The 20,495-nt window shown below is 38.3% G+C and overlaps 1 protein-coding gene across 1 annotated transcript in view; it reads right to left on the bottom strand.

Moving 5' to 3' along the window:
• Positions 1-4,442: 4,442 nt before the first annotated feature.
• Positions 4,443-20,495, bottom strand: part of EGFR (epidermal growth factor receptor) — a 65,633-nt gene continuing 49,580 nt past the window's right edge. The window contains exons 13-19 of the mRNA XM_044676358.1: positions 16,952-17,061; positions 13,990-14,136; positions 10,539-10,636; positions 7,965-8,132; positions 7,589-7,636; positions 7,236-7,341; positions 4,443-5,208 (exon numbers count right to left, since the gene is read on the bottom strand). Of these exons, the coding sequence (XP_044532293.1) occupies positions 4,835-5,208; positions 7,236-7,341; positions 7,589-7,636; positions 7,965-8,132; positions 10,539-10,636; positions 13,990-14,136; positions 16,952-17,061 (1,051 nt within the window). The 3' untranslated portion in view covers positions 4,443-4,834. The remainder of the gene's footprint in view (positions 5,209-7,235; positions 7,342-7,588; positions 7,637-7,964; positions 8,133-10,538; positions 10,637-13,989; positions 14,137-16,951; positions 17,062-20,495) is intronic.

Here is a 20,495-nt window from a genome sequence, read left to right on the forward strand (position 1 = left end):
CCTTATTCTTTGAACTCTATATTCCAAAGGGACAACCTGAAACAGCAGGCATGGGAAAAGAGTCTTATCTGAAATGACAAATGAAGAGGCTATTAATGAAATACACATCTGGTTATTGCTTTTCACCATATTTTCTACCTCAATATCTCAACAGATATAACAGAAAATGGGTATGATGGTTAGAGTGGTATCAACCTTTCAGGTTGGGGTGGGATACTGAAATGATAGAAATATTGATCATTGGGGATAGTTTAATGGAACTTAAAAGTCAATAAAGTAAGCAAAGGCGTGAGAAGAAGCCAGCTTGACACATTGGAAGCTTTAAGAACTCTCAGAACTCTCTGAAAGAATTAGCTTTCAGACAAGTTGAGGCTGAAGCCTAGAGAGCATTTAGCATCGGTCCTTTCAGGCCAGCCCTCTGATTTTAAACCTTTTGAGGCTGGGTTGTCCAATCTCAACTCCAATCCAATGGAATCTCAGTAGGGTGACCTCTCAGGATTTCGGAGTTTGCTTCTCATTGGGTCCAAGTGACATTATTCTGCTCATTCTTGATGAGGACAGAAAATGCTTAAGAATTAGGTAATTGAGCTGAATCTCCCCCTGTAGAAATGAAATCACCTCAGTGCCAGCTGTCGGCTTCCTACTACATTGTTTAGCTTACAAAGAAAAATCCTCTGAGTCTCTTTGTCTTTGGGAAATGAGGCTGGCAACTGAGCTGGTCACGAGGCATTGGCATTTCTACTTACTGCTTTCTGCACCTGCATTTTCTAACAGTTGCTTAAAGCCATGACTATTTGGATCAACCCACTTTCTGGACTTTTCTATAAGTACTAGGAAACCACAATGACTGTGTCCCTCTTTTGAAACAGGGTCCTGCATGTCTTAGATTTGCCTATTAGTGATTCTAGTTCAACCACCATAGGAATCGATTTTAACGTCCTTACAATGACAAAGTAGAGGTATCAATAGGGAATGGGGGGTTTTGGAGATGTCCAGTTATGTCACTGGCATTCACGTGGGTGAACAACATGCAAGTTAGTCTTTCTTGGGTCATTTTTTAAGTCAGACCTTCAAATGTGTTTGGAAAATCATTTGAAAATGCCTTCTCCGATTATTAGCAAAATCATTGACACCTCATGTTTCCTAGTCTGCTTAATGAAGGTTTTTGCACCATGTTCACACTTTATGGATTACAGAGCTGTAAAGGACCCTGGTATATAGATTGTTAGAGCTAATGGGATTTTAGAGACTATGCAACCCAACCTCCTCATCTAATTGGGGAAGAAATGGATTTTCATTATGTTGAGGGAGCATGAAAGCTATTCAGAGCTCTAGCCAGGATGTGTGAGTGTGTCTGTGTGTTCCAGTAAAGTACCATAAATTTCATCTAAGTTAATGGAAAGATGTGTCCCTTCATTCAGGGGGATATCTTTATTGAGGGGAATACAAAGATCCTCAGAAAATGGCACGTAGTCCCTATTTAGGAAACTAAAGCATGGATAAATGGTTAAGGAACAAAGTTGGGGGGAAGAAGCTCACCTTAGTCTACTAACAGGCATCTTCCCATTTTACAAAGGTGGTAAGCTCTGTTTCTCTAGGTTGAAGAACTACAAATATTAGGAACATCTTTTACAATTCATTCCTGGGAGAAAGCCTTGGTTTTCCCATTCTAGTTTTGACTTCTGTGCTGATAGCATCTGATTTTAAAAAATGTGCAACCTATGTTAAGTGTAGTTGAATGCTTTATATGGACTGATGCCAACTAATGAATGAATGTCAGCATCAATGCTTTGGTATTAGTGAGAACTATATTTTAAATGTTAATTACTGGCCCTCCCCCCACCCCCAGATTAAAATGGACTTTCATGCACCATTCTCCATTTCCTTAAAATTTAGTCTCTGAATTCAGTTCCCATGACTGACCTATAAGACAGCAGATCTTATACCGAATGGTAGAGTATTTTATGGTTAGAGGCTTAGAATTAAGAGATTCTTAACAGAGACTGATGCACTGTGGTACAATCGAACTTAACAGACTTCTCTACTAGCAGCAATGCAAGGATTCAGAGCAAGGCTGAGGGACTTATGAGAAAGAAAACTAGCCACATTCAAAGGAAGAACTGTGGGAGTAGAAACACAGAAGAAAAACAACTGCTTGAACACATGGGCTGATGGGGATTATTATTGGGGATGAAGACACTAAATGATAACTCTAGTCCAACTATCAATAATATGGAATTAGGGCTTGATCAATGATATATGTAAAACCCAGTGGAATTGTGCGTCGGCTAAGGGTGGGTAGGGAGGTTTGGGGGAGAGGGAAAGAACAAGAAACATGTAACTATGGGAAAATATTCAAAATAAAAAAAATAATTAAAAAAAAGAGATTCTGTTCAATTCTATTGAATTAAGTATATGTTATGTGAAATCACTTGCTGACATACAACTTAAAATTCTTCAGAGTATTTCAGCTAGATTTGACTCTGGGGAATTTCAAGTTCTGAGGAATTCTTAAACTAATTAGTTGGGGGATTTTACAGTTTATGATAGGAAAAAATGTAAAATTAAAAATCTGTCTTGCCTTTTCATTGCTATATTTTATATGAATTTTAGTTGTTCTCTTCTGATAGTTACTGAGAGAGAATTATATGAATTACTCAGTTGCTTTTCTGATAATAAAAAACTACCAGGTAAATCCTTTTCTTGACAAGAATGATGAAATGAAAAATAAAATCTACCAATGATGATTCAAGATTATCTTTTCTTGTAAATACTGTTTCATTTTTCCATTAAAAAAAGAAAATAATAAAAGTTGATGGATAAAAGCTACACAGAGAACTCTGGGAATGCAAGAAGTATAGCTATCAAGCTAAAAAAATTCTTGCCTGAAATAGATAACAGAAAATTGTATTTCTACCTGTTATGTTGAGGTCTGAGTCAGAGATGTGGTTACCTAATAGTTAAGAAACAAAAGAAACATTGACTCCATTTCCAAGGAGAGAGACTCGAACATTTTTGTTAGAAAACTCTCTTTGGGGCACTCATTATCTTGAAAGTAACAGAAACATTTTCTAGGGCAAGACCATAATTTCATGGGTAGACCATTTATATGCTCCCAACACCAAGACCTCAGAATCAATTCATGTCTGGGAAGCTACTCTGTGGCTATGGATTTGGCAATACATTGTCTTGGGATCTCTTTACAAACTTGGTATCCTAGTAGGATTTTTCTGCCAATCATTTAATGTCTTTAGTGGATCAGGTGGGATAGGAGCTTCAGATATTTGAAAAACTAGTCCAACCTGTTTAGCTATCTCGATATGGTGTAGTCCTTCCTTTTTAAGTGAATACATGATTGGGTGTCTTTACAAACCTTAGATCTTTATCTTTATCCCCCTCATCCCCAAATATTTGAGGACTATTGTGGAGACACAGCCATTAACTTCAAATTCAACATTTAATATTAAGGATTTTTATTGCATCCTCTCAATTATTGCCTTTGCATTTCTTTTTTGAAAAAGTAGAGCCACCACACAGACATAGAGTTGTAAAACACTCTATAGTTTTCCACAGGATTGGGCCCATTTTTTGCAACCTGAAAAGGGGGCAAGGAAAGGATTTTGGGGGGAAATACATTAGGGAATATTTTACGTAGTAAATAAAGTAGCTTATTTATTAAATTTTCTTTAAAAAAAATTTAAAACTGTTAAGGCCTAATTTCCAAGGGTTAATTAAGGTAGTGTTTAGAAAAAAGAACAATTTCAATTATTTTTTCTTTTGAATTTCTTCATTTTTAGGTTTATATATACATTTTAGTGTTTAGGTTTGGTGTGGATTCACCTGAGACTCACATTCTTTTTTAGCCTTGCAAACTGCTACAATTTCAACTCATCTGAAAAAAAGGCGCTTTGTCCAAATAAGGGTGACTAAAAAGGGAGCAGCAGCTTTTAGCTGTTTTGGTTTTAGTGTCTTTACTTCCTCCCCACCTCCCCAGTTCTATTATAGAAGCACTGAAGGAAAACATTTTAACAAGTGTCCTTGCAAAGACATGGAATGAAAAAGGAAAGAGTCAGACTAGTATTCATGATCAGAAAACACTTAAAAAAAAACAACCTGAAGTACCGTGAGCACATTTACAATAAAGTACAGGGAGAGCCTTCTTCCCTTCGGTTTCCATAACTCTTGTGGCCAGAATGACACAGGTTGGTCTAGTTCTTTTTTTTTTTTTAAACCATGAACTGATGGTGTACCAACCAAGAAGCGTTCTTTCTCAGCCTTTGGCTTGTAAATAAGGATGCTGAGGACAAAGCCAGTGGAATCAAATTTCCTTTAATCCCATCATCTGCTTCTTTGTCTTGATGCAGTTTGAGTCACTCCTGGTTAATGCATGTTATAGTCAATAAGCATCTCTTTCACCAATGTGCCAGTGGGATCTTTTAAGAAAAAGAAGAGCTTACAAACATTATTATTATTTTTTCAAATGTATGGCATAGAAAAAAAGAACAACTTCTGTACAAACGGAAAAACATCTCGCTGTTGATTTGAGAAGCCTCACAGATTAAAGATGAAGGAATGCACCAGTAATTTTTCTCTTGCAAAAATTCTGCCTGGGATTGACTCTATGATGTGCCAGGTAAGGGGACAATTCCAGTGGAAGATAGGCCCCAGAACGTACCAAAGGAAATTAAAGCCAACTGTGGCATTGTTCGGCCCGTGGGCTTGAAAGGAAAGGTGTGAGTGAGTGGCTACGCCGCATGCTTGCTGCCGTGGCTGTTCATAGGTCAGTCCTGGGGCAGCATGAAGGTGAGAGAGTGGAAAGGCTTTTGGCGAAGGGTCATGCCGAAGCTTGAATGAATTCGCTTTGTTGGGCTGCTACCCTGAGGTACTCAGGATTTTCCGCAGCCGGGACTTTAAACACCCCATTTGGCTTGGCTTCCTGGGGGAAGAAGTCCTGCTGGTAGTCCGGGTTGTCCAGATTGATGGGGTGCTTGGCTGTGGGGTTCCAGCATGAATTGCTGTCGAATGCCTTTTTGACCGAGTTGGGCTGAGTCGTGTTGAGATACTCAGGGTTGTCCACTGCGCTGTTGTTGTGTGAATTTTGGTACAGAGAGTCTTTAGAGGCATCTGGATTTAAAGGCTGGTTGTGATAAACGGGGTTCTGGATGGCAGAGCCTGTGGGGTTTTTTGGAGCCGACTGGTTTATATATTCTAAAATTAAAAAGAAATGGGCAATGAATTTCAGGAGTCAAGTTAGGCATACTTTGGACGGTTCTTTCTCCAGGTAACTTGGTGACATGAAGTAGGGAGGAATATAAAGAAATCTTGGGGAGACTGTTATCTTCTTTAACTTTTTTTTAAACCCTTATTTTCTATCTAAAATCAATTCAAGTATCTATTCCATAGTAAAAGAGCGCTAAGGGCTAGGCAAAGGGGGTTAACTTGTTTACTTGCCCAGGGTCATATAGCTAGGAAATGTCTAAGGGAAGATTTGAACCCAGATCTTTCCAAATCCAGGCCTAGACTTCTATCAAATAAGCCACTTAGCTGCCCCATTTTCTTTAACTCTTGACTCTCCATTCCATTTTCCTTCTTTAAAATTTGTTCTTCATTGCTGGTATAATGGGAAGAATGTTAGACTAAGAGAGGTGGAATCCCTGCTGTGTGATGTGTAAGTGGAGATTTTATATCCTTTAGACTTCATCTCCCAGAATTCTTACCTCACCCCAAACTTCCCTTTTCCTTTCTGTTTATGAGTGTCTTTTATGTGATTGTATATAAGTTTTGGGTAAACGCCCTCTTGCTCTCTCTTTGAGATAAGTGGCTTGGGTGAGCACTGCCTGTTTTCTCTAGCTTTCTAGTTAAATATTAATAAACCCTTATTATATTTTTATATTATTTATTACATTAATAATACCACAATATATTTATATAACATAATATATAATATTAATAATATTATTATAGATAAATATAATACTTCAATATTGGATATTAATTTAAAAATCTATAGTGACTAGGGACATGCCAATGTATCTCTCCAAGTTTTAGATTCCTCATTAGCAAATGAGGATAATCTTAGCCTGACTTCCCTAAAACATTCTAGGTTCAAATGTGATCGTGGCTCTTTGGAAATTATATGTCACTATAGAAATTTAAGAAATTATTATTACTGGGGGAAGAATGTGACAAGGTGAGAAGGGACTAAGAGGCTTTACGAGATAATTCTGGAAATATCTCTTGCACTCCACAATAGAGTGAGAAGAGAGAAATAGCTCAGGGCTATCGATTATTTGTCTTAATTAGCTGTTTGAGTCTCACCATAGGCAATTTGCACATGTTCAAATGAAACAATATAGGAGACATCAGTCAACCAGTTAAATTCAAAATAAAGGCTTAGTTAAAATTTACTTATCATGTAAGTAATTAGTAACTTATGATTACTATTAAATTACTATTAAATCATGTAAGTAAGTAAGTAAGTAACATAGAAACATATCTTCAAGCTATGGATCAGGGGAGAGACCTAAAGAAATTATCTAGTCTTGCTCTCTGCCATTGGTCCAAGAAGATGTACTTCCCATTTTGTATTTGGAATAACTGATTCAGAGAGAAACTAAGGTACTTGCTCACATGTCTACAGCTAGAAATTTGTAGAAATGAGGATTAAAATAAATCCAGTGTTTTTCCCACTATGTTATGCTTGATATGAGGTCCCAAACTCTATGTTTTAATATCTCTTCAAAATTTTCATGAAGACAAAGTAGATATTTTGGACCCTGTATCAGCACCCGTGAGTCAAAAGACAGGAAAATACTCCATAAGAGCCACATCTAGAAATTCACATCTTTGGGACAAATTCAGTGGATGGAGGGCAACTGATGGGCTATGTTTCCAGGAGAGTACAGTTGGTAATCTGCAGGAGTGGAAGGAGAAGATGGGTGCAGAGAGTCACCATGGTGACAGGATCCTGGGGATGGTGGGCATCGGCAGTTGCACCCATGTACCTGTGTGGTCTCATGGGGGATCACAGAACAGGGGGACAGACCACCACAGGGAAGAATGGCCCCCCCCTTTAGATGCTGATACCCCAAGTCAAAGCCCTGGTCTATTCATCCTAGTTATAACTGTGAATAAGAGCTGCCAGGATATTGTAAAAAATATCTAGAAGAATCAAGTTGCTGATTTTGAAGCATATGTAAAATGGTAATGAATCTGTTAGTTGCAAATGCACTTACCTGGTACAGGCTGGAAGCTGTCATCCGCATTGTCTTCAGTTAAGACAGTCGTGGGATCAGAGCTGTATCTCTGGATGAAGCTTTCTTCCTTCACGGGACAAGTCTGCTAGCACAGGAATGAAAGTAAACATATCATTACACCAAGCTGCCTAACTCTTTGCCCATCAGCTGGCTGCTTATGACAGTGATGAGGGAAAAACATATTTCACCATTTTAAGGATCTGTGATTTCTTTAATGTGTACAGGGAAAATACTGGAAGAAAGGTTCAGATGGAACTAGAAAAATATTATGTATGATCACAGGTAGGATACCGAAAAATGACAGGAGAGGGTTCCTAAGTGTTCAGACTTACCCCGTTTCTATCAATGCATACTGTGGCAGAATTATTGCTGGTAGCACTCTGAAAGAGAAATTCAGAAATTTCTTTTAGGGAACACACATCATGGAAGTCTCATCTCTACCTGCTTGTTAAGGCTTAGCTCAGGAGTCCCTCATCGCCCTGTTTCTGTCTGTTTCTCTGGGCCACCAAAATTATCAGTGGAGAAGAATGAAAAATTCTTTTAATTTAACCTGTTTTTTTGGAGATTCATAAACAAATGGTGCCTGGTCATCTGGCTGAATTCTGCCTGAGATGTGAATGTTTTCCTTTTTTATAAATGGAATTCATTCAGGCGGGTTTGCGTGTGGTGGCTCTGTAAGACGTGGCTTTGGTGGGAATAACGTCTTACCAGAGAGCTTAGGAGAGGAGTCCGAGATGTGGAAGGACTATTGAAGAATCCTTGCTGTGGGATAAGGTACTCATCGGCATCGACGATATCTTCCATGTCCTCCTCTTCCATTAGGGTGCGATAAAATTTGGAGTCTGTGGGGCTTGGTAAGTGCATTCTCTCATCTCCCTGCCAAAGAAAATGTATCTTGTAAGGAAGAGTCATTACCTACTAATAATATCTGTGCTATATTGACTTCATATGAGGCTACATTTTAGCTAGAAAAAAAACACAAAAATAATGCCTTTTTGGGGTACAAATGGAACGAAGGTTACCTAGTTTTGGTTTCATTCATTTAAATCTAAAACCTGGCCTTACAAGTAGATAGAAGTTGGTCACTTATATAGCACAGGACACTGAGCAGGGTCCCACCATCCCATCTCTTAAACTATTTTCAGCCCTTCTTGTCATGCCACTGAATTCTATCATTAGAGATTCCTTCCTTTGGGTCTGAAAGGCCTTTTAATCCTTCAGCATTCCCTTTAGCATCATATCATAAATACAGTTTTGAATTGGAATCTGGTACTATTTGTTCTTAAATCTTGGTTGAGATTCATTCATCCTTTTGTCTAGAGTAAAAAAAAAACCAACCAAACAAACAACCTACAAGTTCTAGGACTACATGTTATAAAAAATATTGGTTTCATTCATTGCCAATTTGATTTATAGGAGAAGAGCAGACTGGCTTTTTGTTTGAAATTAGCAAATTTGCAAGGTTCAATTTACCAACAGTAGGCCTAGAATCATGTATTCATCATGCCATCTTCTCATCTTAAAAGGGATATAAGCGAAGTTCAAGATAAAATCCAGAAAAGAGGCATTCTCTATCACATTTTAACTATTTTATTGCCATTCATTGCCATGCAGACTGCTCAGAGAATGACAAGTCACCTTATGAAGTTTGACAAATCCTCACATTTTACAGATTGGGAAACTGAAGCCTTAAGAAGTGAAATTAGATAATTGGTAAGTGGTAGCCAGCTCTCCAACCTGGGTTTTATAATAAGCTAAAGTTGTAGATGAATAACCCTTTCTTATAATAAGAAAGAGAGTTATCTCAGTTATTTCCAAACTGCCCCAAACCTTATAGAACAGCTGTTCAATTCCATTATTCTACCCATGAGGAGACTGAAGCCTAGATAAGTTCAATGAGCTATCAACAGGTTAAGATATTATAAGATTTTAGGTTGCGAAAGTACCTAAGTCATCATTGTTCCTATCCTTGCCTTTAACAAAGAAGGAAAATAAGAATGAGATCCAGAGATGAAGTGATTTGTTGCAGGTCACAGAGGCACGGATGGGACTAGACCATAGGCTCCTTGAACTTCTATCTAGGGTTCTTTTTAGTTTGTATTCTTTTACAAATATATCATAAATGTGGAATTCTGCTAATAGAAAATAATACTAGAAGTGATGATGATAATTCTAGAGAATTTCCTAGTTGATTGAAGATACTTTAAAAAGACTTTGAATAAAGACCCTGTCTTCCCTTTGCTTTTTAATCCTGTTCAGCATAGTTTTGTCCTGGGCAGCTAGGTGGCACAGCAGATAGAGCCCCAAGCTTGGAATCTAGAAGACTCAATTTCCAAGAGTTCAAATCTGGCCTCAGACACTTATTAAACTGTGTGACTCCAGGCAAGTCACTTAACCCTGTTTGCCTCATTTTTTTTTTATCTGTAAGATGAGCTGGAAAAGGAAATGGCAAACCACTCTAGTGTCTTTGCCAAGAAAACTCCAAATGGGGTCATAAGGAATCTGAAATGATTGAACAATAACAGCATAGTTTTCTGCCCACACAGACACAGTGGAAGCATGGTGGAATCTCTTCAAAATTTCAGTGTTTGGGTTAACGATATAATATTCCAACATGACTGAAATGGTTGGTGTTATCCAACGATGGTGTTTTGCTATACAGATTAGAGCCTACCCATCCTGCTGGACTCATGTCCACGCCTTCCTATAACTTTATCACAAATGGTCCAGCCAATGTCCAGGGGACCAACCTCACTTTCTCTCGACACTGGGAGGATACCAATGGAGCCCGCATAAATGGCTCATTAGTTGTTGCTTGCTCTTCATACCCAATTCATATATTTCTCTGTTGACATTCCTTAGTATCATAGTCTCTTCCTACCTACCATTAGCCTCTCCATCACCCTCTGTGTGATACTAATGTTCCATTCTTTGGTCACTGTAAAATTCCATGACTCTTACCTACACCGTAACATTGGACAAATATAGTTTTTAAAAACATGAGCCTTTTGTTTCTGCGAGAAATTTGAGATCATCAAAAAGAACTTTGTAACTTGTCAAAGGCAACCCATCATCTTCTTCTCCTTCTGTTCCAATTTCAGGTTCAACTCACATGTTTAACATGTTATAGATCTTATATATATCCTCAATCCTTAAGCAACTGGACAATAACAAGTTATAATATATTTTTTATGTTGAAGAGACTGATTTTTCTTGTCCCTTGTTTTGATCTTCATTAAAGCTGTTTTCCCATTGATCAAAATGAGTACAAAGGGTCATTACCTGTATAACAAGGTAGCGTTGGGGATCACGGGCCATTTTAGAGAATTCTATGATTAACTCACGAAACTTGGGGCGACTATCAGCATCTATCATCCAGCCTGGAGAAGCAAAGCAAAGTTAAAAAAAAAACAACAACAGTAAAATAAAGCAATGTACTTAAACAACAGGTAGGAAAAATACATATAATTATGTTTAGATGACATAAAGGGAGTGCATTTTAGTCCAATTAACCCCAAAGATTCCAGGCAGCCTATATTCACCACTCTCCAGGTAAATACCTTAGGTCTGACAGATGAGCACAGATCCATGCTTAGTCAAAAGACTTTAATGGGGTGGTTTTTTTCTACTTCCTCTATAGTTCTTCTCCAGTGCTACATCACAGAAGAGATGATACTGGATTCTCAGAGATTATGTCAGTAAAATACAAATCCTACCAAGACCAAAAGGCTTCTAAGTACGGTGGTGTCACAATGGATTAAGACTCAATTTTCTGAGAAAGACTGTTATCCCAGGGACCTTGAAGATCATCAGTACTATTATTATACAGAAGAGCTGTCATTAGTCCAAAAATATTAGATTCATCTAACTAAGAAAGGGGTTCTTAACCATCTTTTCACCATGCAGTCTGGATCTCTTCACAAAAATGTTTTAAAATGACTAATAGAATATACATGATTATGAAAGAAAACCGATTACATAGTAATATAGTTATCAGAATTAAAAAAAATACAGTGTTCTGGTTAAGAAATCCTGGAGAATAAGAAGCAAACTAGATAGAACTCTAGGACTCAAATCTGGAGGATGTGGGTTCAAATTTGACCTTTGATACTTCTTAGTTGCATGACCTAGTCACTTAACCCTAATTGCCTTGCTTTTGCTGCTCTTTTTTCTTAGAATTGATTCTAAGACAGAAAGCAAGAGTTTAAAAAACAACAACAAAAAAGCCAAGGGCTTAAATGCTTTTGGGGGCAGCTAGGTGGCTCAGGGAATGGAGAGCCAGGACTAGAGATGGGAAATCCTGGGCTCAAAATCCAGTTTTAGACACTTCTAGTTGTGTGACTGTGGACAAGTCACTTAACTCCTACTGCCTAGCACTTACCACTCTTTTGCCTTGGAACCAATATATAGTATTAATTCTAGGACAGAAGGTAAAGGTTTAAAAAAAAAAAAAAAGAAAGAAGGAAACCTTGGGGAAAAAGTAACGAAAAATGCATCAAGAACTAGAGGAGCAGACGACTAGTTTCTTGTGGAAATGCAAAACATTTTAATCCCTTTTCAGATGTGGTCACTATAATTTCTTTCCTTATCTTCAGTTAGCAGGGTTTATGTGGAACAGTTTCATTTAAATAGAAAACTACTTCCTTGTAGAGTAAGGTTTTAACCTAAAATATGTCATAGTTCTTCTATGCATCTTGAAAGCCAAAAAGCAAAACAAAAAGAAAGGAAAAAAATGGAAAATTCCAAACAAAAAGAAAAAAACAAAACAAAATCTGAAGAGGTCCAGAATGAAAGACTAGATACCACATAATAGTCCTCTACTGGCAGGTCCAAGGAGTGGACATTGGAGCCGACTTCCAAGGCACAGAAGCAGCAAACTTCTTCTCATGGGGATGTGTTTGTTGTGTTTTAGTAAACACCCCCTGATTCCATGACAAGCCATCGCTAAGTAAAGCCATCCGTATATTGACATTCAGATAATCAGGTGATATTCATTATGCTATCTAATACTGGCTTGCATGACTTGTAAAGCTGGCTCTCCCCAGCTTCCTCCCTGGGCTATGGGACTGGGGTAATTTCTTTCATCTAGGCATTCATCTAGGTCTGACTTTGGAAAATATTTAAATACAACAAAGTGGGAGTTATCTTCCCATAAACTGTACTGGTCCTCATCCCAAATAAAAAGGGTTCTTCTAACAGCTGTATGTGGTTATCCAGTCTTAGGCTTTAAAAAACAACAACAAAAAATCCTCTTCCCCCCACCCCTTTTTAAGCCACCCAGTTTCTGTGGAAACAGGCCTCCAAACTAATTCCCAGTGGTTTGGGATTCCATCAAGCGACTGAGCCGACAGGAACTGTTCCTGCTACAGTACAAGCTGAGCTTCAGTTTATTTATATAATTTCAAACCCAGACAAGTGTCAGGTCAAATTGTTGGATGACTCAGCCCTCAGCTCTCTGAATAATGGTTAAAGGGCATATTTATGTGGGTTTCTGGGACTTTTGTCTCTTAATTGGAAATTATTCCTGGATTTCTTCACAGAAAAATCTCCACTCTGCCCCCCTCGCCTTGGAATTTCTGTCAAACACAAGAGGACCACAACAGCCAAGTCCTTTCTGTCACATGAAGGCATTCTAGCGACATCGTCTTTTCTGACCAGTTTCATTCTGTAAACTGCTCACGTGCTCTACAGTCCAGTTAAAGAGACTGATGGACAGTTCTCTATCACCATATTCCTTTTCCCCACTTTCACGAAGTTGTATTGTCTGAATTTCATCCCTGGAATGATCTCCCTCCTCATCTCTGCCACCTGGAATCCTTAACCATCTTTTGTCGCTCTACAGACCTTAATTAAGTGTTTATTACATGCTGGGCACTGTGCTAAGAGTAGGGGATAGAAAGAGAATCAAGACCATTGCCTGCTTTCAAAAAGCATGTATTCTCATGGAAAAGACCAAGAGGCAAATAACAGTACTTACAGGAGTGCCATCGCCTACACCTCATCTCCTAATCTCCCGAAATGTCAGTGTTCCATTCAATCCTCAAAAGTCAAAGGGTAGTTTAAAGCTTTAATGACTTTTGTGTTATATTTAATACATTTTCATTGTCCCAAAAGCCTGAGAGCTGTTTTAAGCTTTAATGACTTTTGTTTTATGTTTGATAAATTTTTGTTGTTTCAAAAGCTTTAGTGTAGTTTTAAACTTTAATGACTTCTGTGTTATATCTAATAAATTTTCATTGTTTCAAAAGCCTTTGTGTCGTTTTAAGTTTTAATGACTTATGTGTTAAGTTTAGTAACTTTGGGGACACCCTGTATTTTTGTATTTGTTGCTATATGTAGATGTCTTTGCCTTTCAGTAGAATGCACTCTCCTTGAGGGCAGGCACTGTTGTTTTTATACCTCCAGAACTTAACATAGTATTTTGAATGTAACAGGTAATTAATAAATGATGGTTGAATTTAAATGAAATTAAAATTGAACCGAAGGGGTGGCTGGGTGGGTTTAGTGGATAGAGAGCTAGGTCTGGGGCTAGAAGGCCCTGGGTTCAAGAATCAGACACTTCCTCACTATGTGACCCCGGGGGCAAGTCACTTAACCCCCATTACCTAGCCCTTACCTTTCTTCTGCCTAGGAATCAATATTTGTATTAATTTTAACATAGAAGGCAAGGTTTATTTAAAAAGAAAGGAACTGAATGGAATGGGGTGTGTGCAGCCCCACCATCCCAACTCACATTTGACCATGATCATGTAGACATCAATGGTGCAGATGGGTGGCTGAGGAAGGCGCTCCCCTTTCTCTAGTATAGATGAAATTTCACTTGCAGGGATCCCATCGTAAGGCTTAGACCCAAATGTCATCAGTTCCCACACGGTGACACCTGCAGAAGTTGCGGGGAGAGGAAAGTGGAAGAAAATGGTCATTTATTGAGACAGGAATCAGACCTAATTCTCCAGTCGTCTATAAGATCCAGATGGTTCTGTCTGTCTTCTGGATCTTTGCTTTAAACCTTGCCATGGAGATGAGGGCTTCTTTCTTGGTGCAGCTGGAGGAGATGGTAGGGAAAAAAAAAGCCCCCTAAACTCAAAGAGTAAGTGCCTGAAATAGAAACACCAACATTTTCCTGACTCCTGGTCAATCACACAATACAACATATTGAAATTTGGCTACTGGCTAAGCCTTGCCATAGAATTACCTGGATTTTCTAAAGACCAGAAAAGAAAGAAAAGTTGGTTAGGAAACCAAGTTATAGGAAAAACCCATTGGGGGCAGCTAGGTGGCTCAGTGGATAGAAAGCCATGTCAAGAGAGATAGGAAGTCCTGGGTTCAAATCTGGCCTCAGATATTTCCTAGCTATGTGACCCTGGGCAAGTTACTTAACTCCCCCATCGCCTAGCCTTTACCACTCTTCTGCCTTGGAACCAATACTTGGTATGGATTCTAAGACAGAAGGTAAAGTTTTAAAAAAAAAAACAGAATAAAATGATTGAAGGAAGCGATTTTGCCAGGGCAAAGAAATGGGCTTGCCCTGTTTCCCATGCTCCCTATTATCTCATGGGCTTAAAGGGAGGCAGAAAACATTGTTTCTTGATCTATGCCTTCAATTTATTCTTTTTTTTTTTTTAAACAAAACAGGTTTCAGAATGTACCATAGAAATTGGTTTTATCTCAAATGGTTTGATACTCGGTGCCCTTTTTCATAACCTATCAACCTTGGGGGGAAGAAGCAAAACAACTGAAAGTTACCGCATAGTAAGGGATTCCTTTTTTGGAAAGCTGAATGGCTGAATTGTACATTTTTCCTTTAATCTTTTGTGTTCTGATGGCTCTCCCTTTGAAGATGTTGTAACATGACCTGCCCCAACATCTCCTCTTTGGGTTTCATGACAAAATGGAGAAAAATGGACTTGTTGAAACGCGCAGGGGTTGGCATGGGAATAGACTTAAACACAGGATTGATGTTGGGTGTGTAGGTGGGGAAAAAGGGGTGCGACAAGAGAGAGAGCCAAGCCTTGCCTGTCTGGGGAGCTGCCTGGAGTCCCAGAAAGAGCCAAGTGAGTGCTCCCTCATGCTCCCTCCACCAGCAATGATGTCTTACAGGGTACCATTTTATAATACTGGTGATATGGAGGTATATTGGCTCTGGGGGAATAAATAGACTTTCCTCCATTCTAGATATAAATCTGATGGGATAACATAATCCAGAAAAGAGATTGTGGGGGTAGAGTTGGATAGGGAAGGGATGGAAATAATGAGTCCATATCTGAGGTCTAATTCTTTAAAATAACTTAAGTTGCCTCAAGGCAATGAAGAGCTTCATTTTATTTATCTAAGTGATAACATTCAGTTTTTAAGTTATAAAAAGTAATTGAGGGCAGCCACTGTAAGAGCAGTCCCCCAAACATCATCTGCAACAGAAATATCAGCTTCTATCCCCATCTGATACCATCCTATATCCCTGCACAACAACCTTTTGACCAAACTGTTAGAAGGGGGTAGAATCTGTATCTCTATCTCTATATTCTCCAGCTCTCTTACACTCATACTCCAAGTTCAAATCTGTCTCGGGCATTTACAAACTGTAATCAACCTTTTTTAGCCTCTGTATCCTCATGAATGGACTCATTAGGAATCGTCCAGAATTTCTACTCAGGAAAAACTCAAATTAGATTCCTTGTGAAGTGTCATCCCTCTCTGAAATCATAGGAATAGAGATTTAGAGGTAGATGGGAATTTAGGTGTTGCCTTCATTTAACAGAAGAAATTGAGGCCCAGAGTAAAGTAACTTTCCTAAGGTCCGCCAAGTTGGATAATAGAACTATAGTTCTAGAATTATCTTAAAGGCCATCAAGTCAACTTCCCTCATTTTTTGGGGGGAAGCAAAGAGAATTTAAATAACTTGCCCAGAGTCACAAAGCTAGTAAGTGTCTGAGGCAGGATTTGAACAGGGGTCTTCCTGATCCCAAGTCCACTGCTTTTTGCCCAGCTGAGATTTGGACCTACCTCTCCTGACTACAAGTGCTCTTCCTACAATTATTTTCTTGATTCTATCCCAAAAATCACAGGGAAATTTTTCACAGACAAAAGAAATGGCCAGAAAAATTGCATCTCTCATTAAGCATAAACTAGTTTTCGTTGATTCCTAATTTTAAAAAATTGTGATTCACTAAACGACAATAGCTATTAGGTAATTCTTCCACAAAAACTCATTCCCCTGCTGGGAAATTCATTCATGATGGGGTAAACTGAAATTGAAGTCTCCCTCTGGTCCTTGGCAAAGCCCATCTTGCAAATTTTTATCTTTTACCTTCCCAATTTAACTAAATCTAAACAATGGGATGTAATATTTTCAAGAATCTATTTTTAACTTCTTCCTAAATTCCTTGCAGTGCATGCACACACAGGCAAACACACACACACACACACACACACACACACACACACACACACGAGCGCACGCGCGTCTTTAAGATATGTTCAGCTGTGTCTCCAGTAACATTTTGGATAGCAGTCATTTTCAATTTCTTTTTCTGTGTTTACTGAGTATATCAGATAGACAGCAGCCATTACATTATTATTAGTCACTGTCTTGAACCATAATAATTGGATGACAGAGCATGTAATACAAATTAACAAATATAAAAGTCTAGTTTAGTTTCAGTCCAAATTCATTAGTACCTAGAGTTTTGACTCACCATAGCTCCAGACATCGCTTTGGTGGGTATAAATACGGTGTAAAATCGATTCCAAAGCCATCCATTTAATAGGCACCTTGGGATAGTTAGAAAGAAAACAACAAGACAATTAACCCCTCCTCTTCAAGAATAAAAAAAAAAACAACAAACAACTGAATACAAGTTGTCCCACCTGGAGGATGGAGAAGGGGAAAATAGCTATACGGGGCCATCCAACTGAGGACAATGCTGGCATTTAAGTCATAAGATCAGAAGACCAAAAATTAAAGGACCTGAGACTAGGAGGACCTGAGACATCATACAGTTCACCCCTTATTTTACAAATAAGAAAACTGAGGTCTAGAAGTTAAATGATTTGTTCAAGTTCACACAGACAGTAAGGGCAGAGGTTGGAATTGAACTCAGTTATTCTGACTTTCCCCCCAGAAACATATTGATTCTGTCTAGCTTGGTGAGGTAACTAGTTGGCAGATTAAGAAACTTGGTATTTCTTGGTACATACTGAATGTTTTTTTCTTGACAGGTCTTTTTTTCTATTCAAATCAACTGCACAAACATTTATTAGGTACCTACTTTGTATTAGTGTATTATTCTAGGTGCTATGGATAGAAACACAAAATAATCTCTGCTCTGAAGGGCAGACTCTTTGGGGGAGACTCTAACATGTATGCAAAGAATTATGACAGAAAGGAGAATAGGAAAAGTGAAGGAATCTTAATTTAAGAGCTAGGAGAAAGTGAGGTAGATTCTTTGTAGCGAAGGGTAGGGGACCAGGCACGAAGTCTTCACATAAAATTGGCACCTAAACTTGGTCTTAAAGAAGGAGAAGGGTTTGAAAAAGTAGAGATCAAGGACAGGAAGATGGTATTATGCTAAAGTTCTGGTTGTGAAATCAGGGAGATCTGAGTTCCACTCTTATCTCAGACATTTACCAGTAAAATATCCCTGGATTAGCCACTTACTTTCTCTCAGCTTCGCTCTCCTCATTTGTAGAATGAAGATAATAGCATCTAACTCACAGAATTATTGTGAGAATAACATGAAATAAGATAGACTTTTTCTCATTGTTCCCTTAGCTCATTGTCCCTTTTTCTATCCTCTCCTTTTTTTCACCTTCACTGATATTTTGTTTGTCATGCTATACCCCTTCCCCAGGACCATCCTTCTCTATGTTGAATCCAGGTCTTATGATGACATTATTTGGTTAAGCCAATGATCGCTGAAACCATCCTTATTACTTTCCAAGCTCAATCTCTTCATTGTAAAATTCAATTCAGTTCCATACAAAATCCATTAAAAGAAAGCACTTTGCTGGACTGAATAAATGTTAGTTATTATTATTGTTATTACTCCAGAGGAAATGAGGCAATCTCAGGGATGATGAGAAGACTAGAATTCAGTTCGGGATTGGGCGGTGTGATTCCAGGTAGGTTCTTTCCTCCTACAATCTTCCAGTAAAGGATGCCTCACCTAGATCACTTGGCTGTGACCCAGGAAAGCAGCTTCTGTCATCCTGAATCCCAGCCATAACAATCTTTTCCCTCCTAGATTGCAGTGTGGCATCCCTTCATCTTTCCTCTAAGAGTCCTGGTCTTCTCTGACTCCTTGATACTTCTTCTCCATCACCTTGACTCATCCCTTTCATCTGGGCTAGTGTGTCTGACAAATAGATTCCACTAGACACACTTTCCCGGCTGGTCCAACCCCTAGTATACAAATAGCCCAATGTACCTACATCACATAGATTTGGGATCTAGGTCTCCACCCAATTTAGAGAATATGTATGACTCCTATCATCAGAACTTTGCTCATTGGCCCAAGTGGACTGAAAGACACACCCTAGAGTCAATAGCTTTGAGATCTCTTTGTTAAATTCTTATCCAAGCATTTGAGCACTTCCTTACCTTATTATGATGAATCATTGGCCCAAGTTTGACCCTTTTCCCTGGGGGTAGGTCAGGAAGGTTCCTCATGGTATTGCAATGATTATAAATGACAAGTCTGGGCAAAGAGCAAAATTAACTCATTTTCCCCTCACAAATGTTTGAGTAGAAGAAATCTATGACAGTCGCCAATAAACAAATTGGTTTCATCATTGACTAAAATTTCTTTTGAAGACTGATTATCGTTTCAAGTGAACAAAATGTTAACACTTTTAATGGATTTTGTATGGAACTGAATTGAATTCTACAATGAAGTGTTTGAGCTTGGAAGGTAATAAGGATGGTCTTTGTTTTCAGCCATCATTGGCTTAACCAAATAATGTCATCATAAAACCTGGATTTAACTTACAGAAGGATGGTCCTGGGGAGGGGTATAAGTATGACAAACAAAACATCAGTGAAGGTGAAAAAAAAGAGAGAATAGAAAAAGGAACAATGAGATAAGGGAACAATGAGAGAAAGTTTTAGAGAAGTATGGAGTTTGTTCAGACTGCCATCCTTGTCTGAAATGGACTCTCTCTCCATATCCCTTCCCTCCAAAAAATCTACTTCACTTGTTGAAACACTTCCCTTTGTTAAAGTGTTCCACTTCCTCTCTAAAATTGTCTCCATTCCCTTCCATCTTTCCTTCCTCAAATCTCCAAAAGCACGTTTGCATTCACCTTTTTTTACTTCACATCACAACTATTTGTATATAATTTTGTAACTCCTGCTTAGATGGCCACATCCTTGAGAAGTTCTTTGTCTTATTTCATTTTTATATTCCTAGGGCCTTACACAAAGTAGGTGTTTAACAAATGTTTGTAACTCATTTGATCACAAATCTTTTGCTGAGAGGAATCTCAAAGGCTGGCTAGTCAAGGCTTCTTCTTTTACAGGTGAAGAAAATAAGGTTTAGAAGGAGATTAAATAACTTGCTAAGGTCAAAGAGGTAGTATGTGCTAGGTGGGATTTGAATCCATGTCAATAATACTCCCTTGAATTGAATTTCGGGGTTCTGCTATGTGACCTTGTCTGAATAACTTTACCTGTGCACTTCAATTTCTACACATTTTTAAGTTGACATATGAGCTATTATTATTGTTTTATCTTATCCTCAAGGAAAACTTGGTAATTTCCTTTTATTGACTTTGGATCATCTACTTAACTCAGGTTAAGTCAACTCTGTTGCCTCATTGTAGTAGGGAACTCACTCTGGGCTCTCAAAGACTATATCAGAAGACCATAAACTCTGGCAAAGTTCTGACAAGCTAGGAGAGATTTGAGCATAGGGTTAATAATGATATACCATCTTACTGAGGACCAACCTATTACCAGAAAGATGGTAATGGTAGCTCATGACATTTACTAAAACATAAATGGCTATCAACTGCATTTGGGGGCAGAGTACACACATGGATAACAAAATGGATCTTTAAATTATTAAGGCCCCGGAATACATTGGACCATCCTGACCAAGTCACTTAACTCCATTTGCCTAGCCCTTGCCTTTATCTCTTAGAATTTATAGAAAGAAAGAAAGAAAGAAAGAAAGAAAGAAAGAAAGAAAGAAAGAAAGAAAGAAAGAAAGAAAGAAAGAAAGAAAGAAAGAAAGAAAGAAA

The sequence above is a fragment of the Gracilinanus agilis genome, chromosome 1 (genome assembly GCF_016433145.1).
Source record: "Gracilinanus agilis isolate LMUSP501 chromosome 1, AgileGrace, whole genome shotgun sequence".
NCBI classification, from domain to species: Eukaryota; Metazoa; Chordata; class Mammalia; order Didelphimorphia; family Didelphidae; genus Gracilinanus; species Gracilinanus agilis.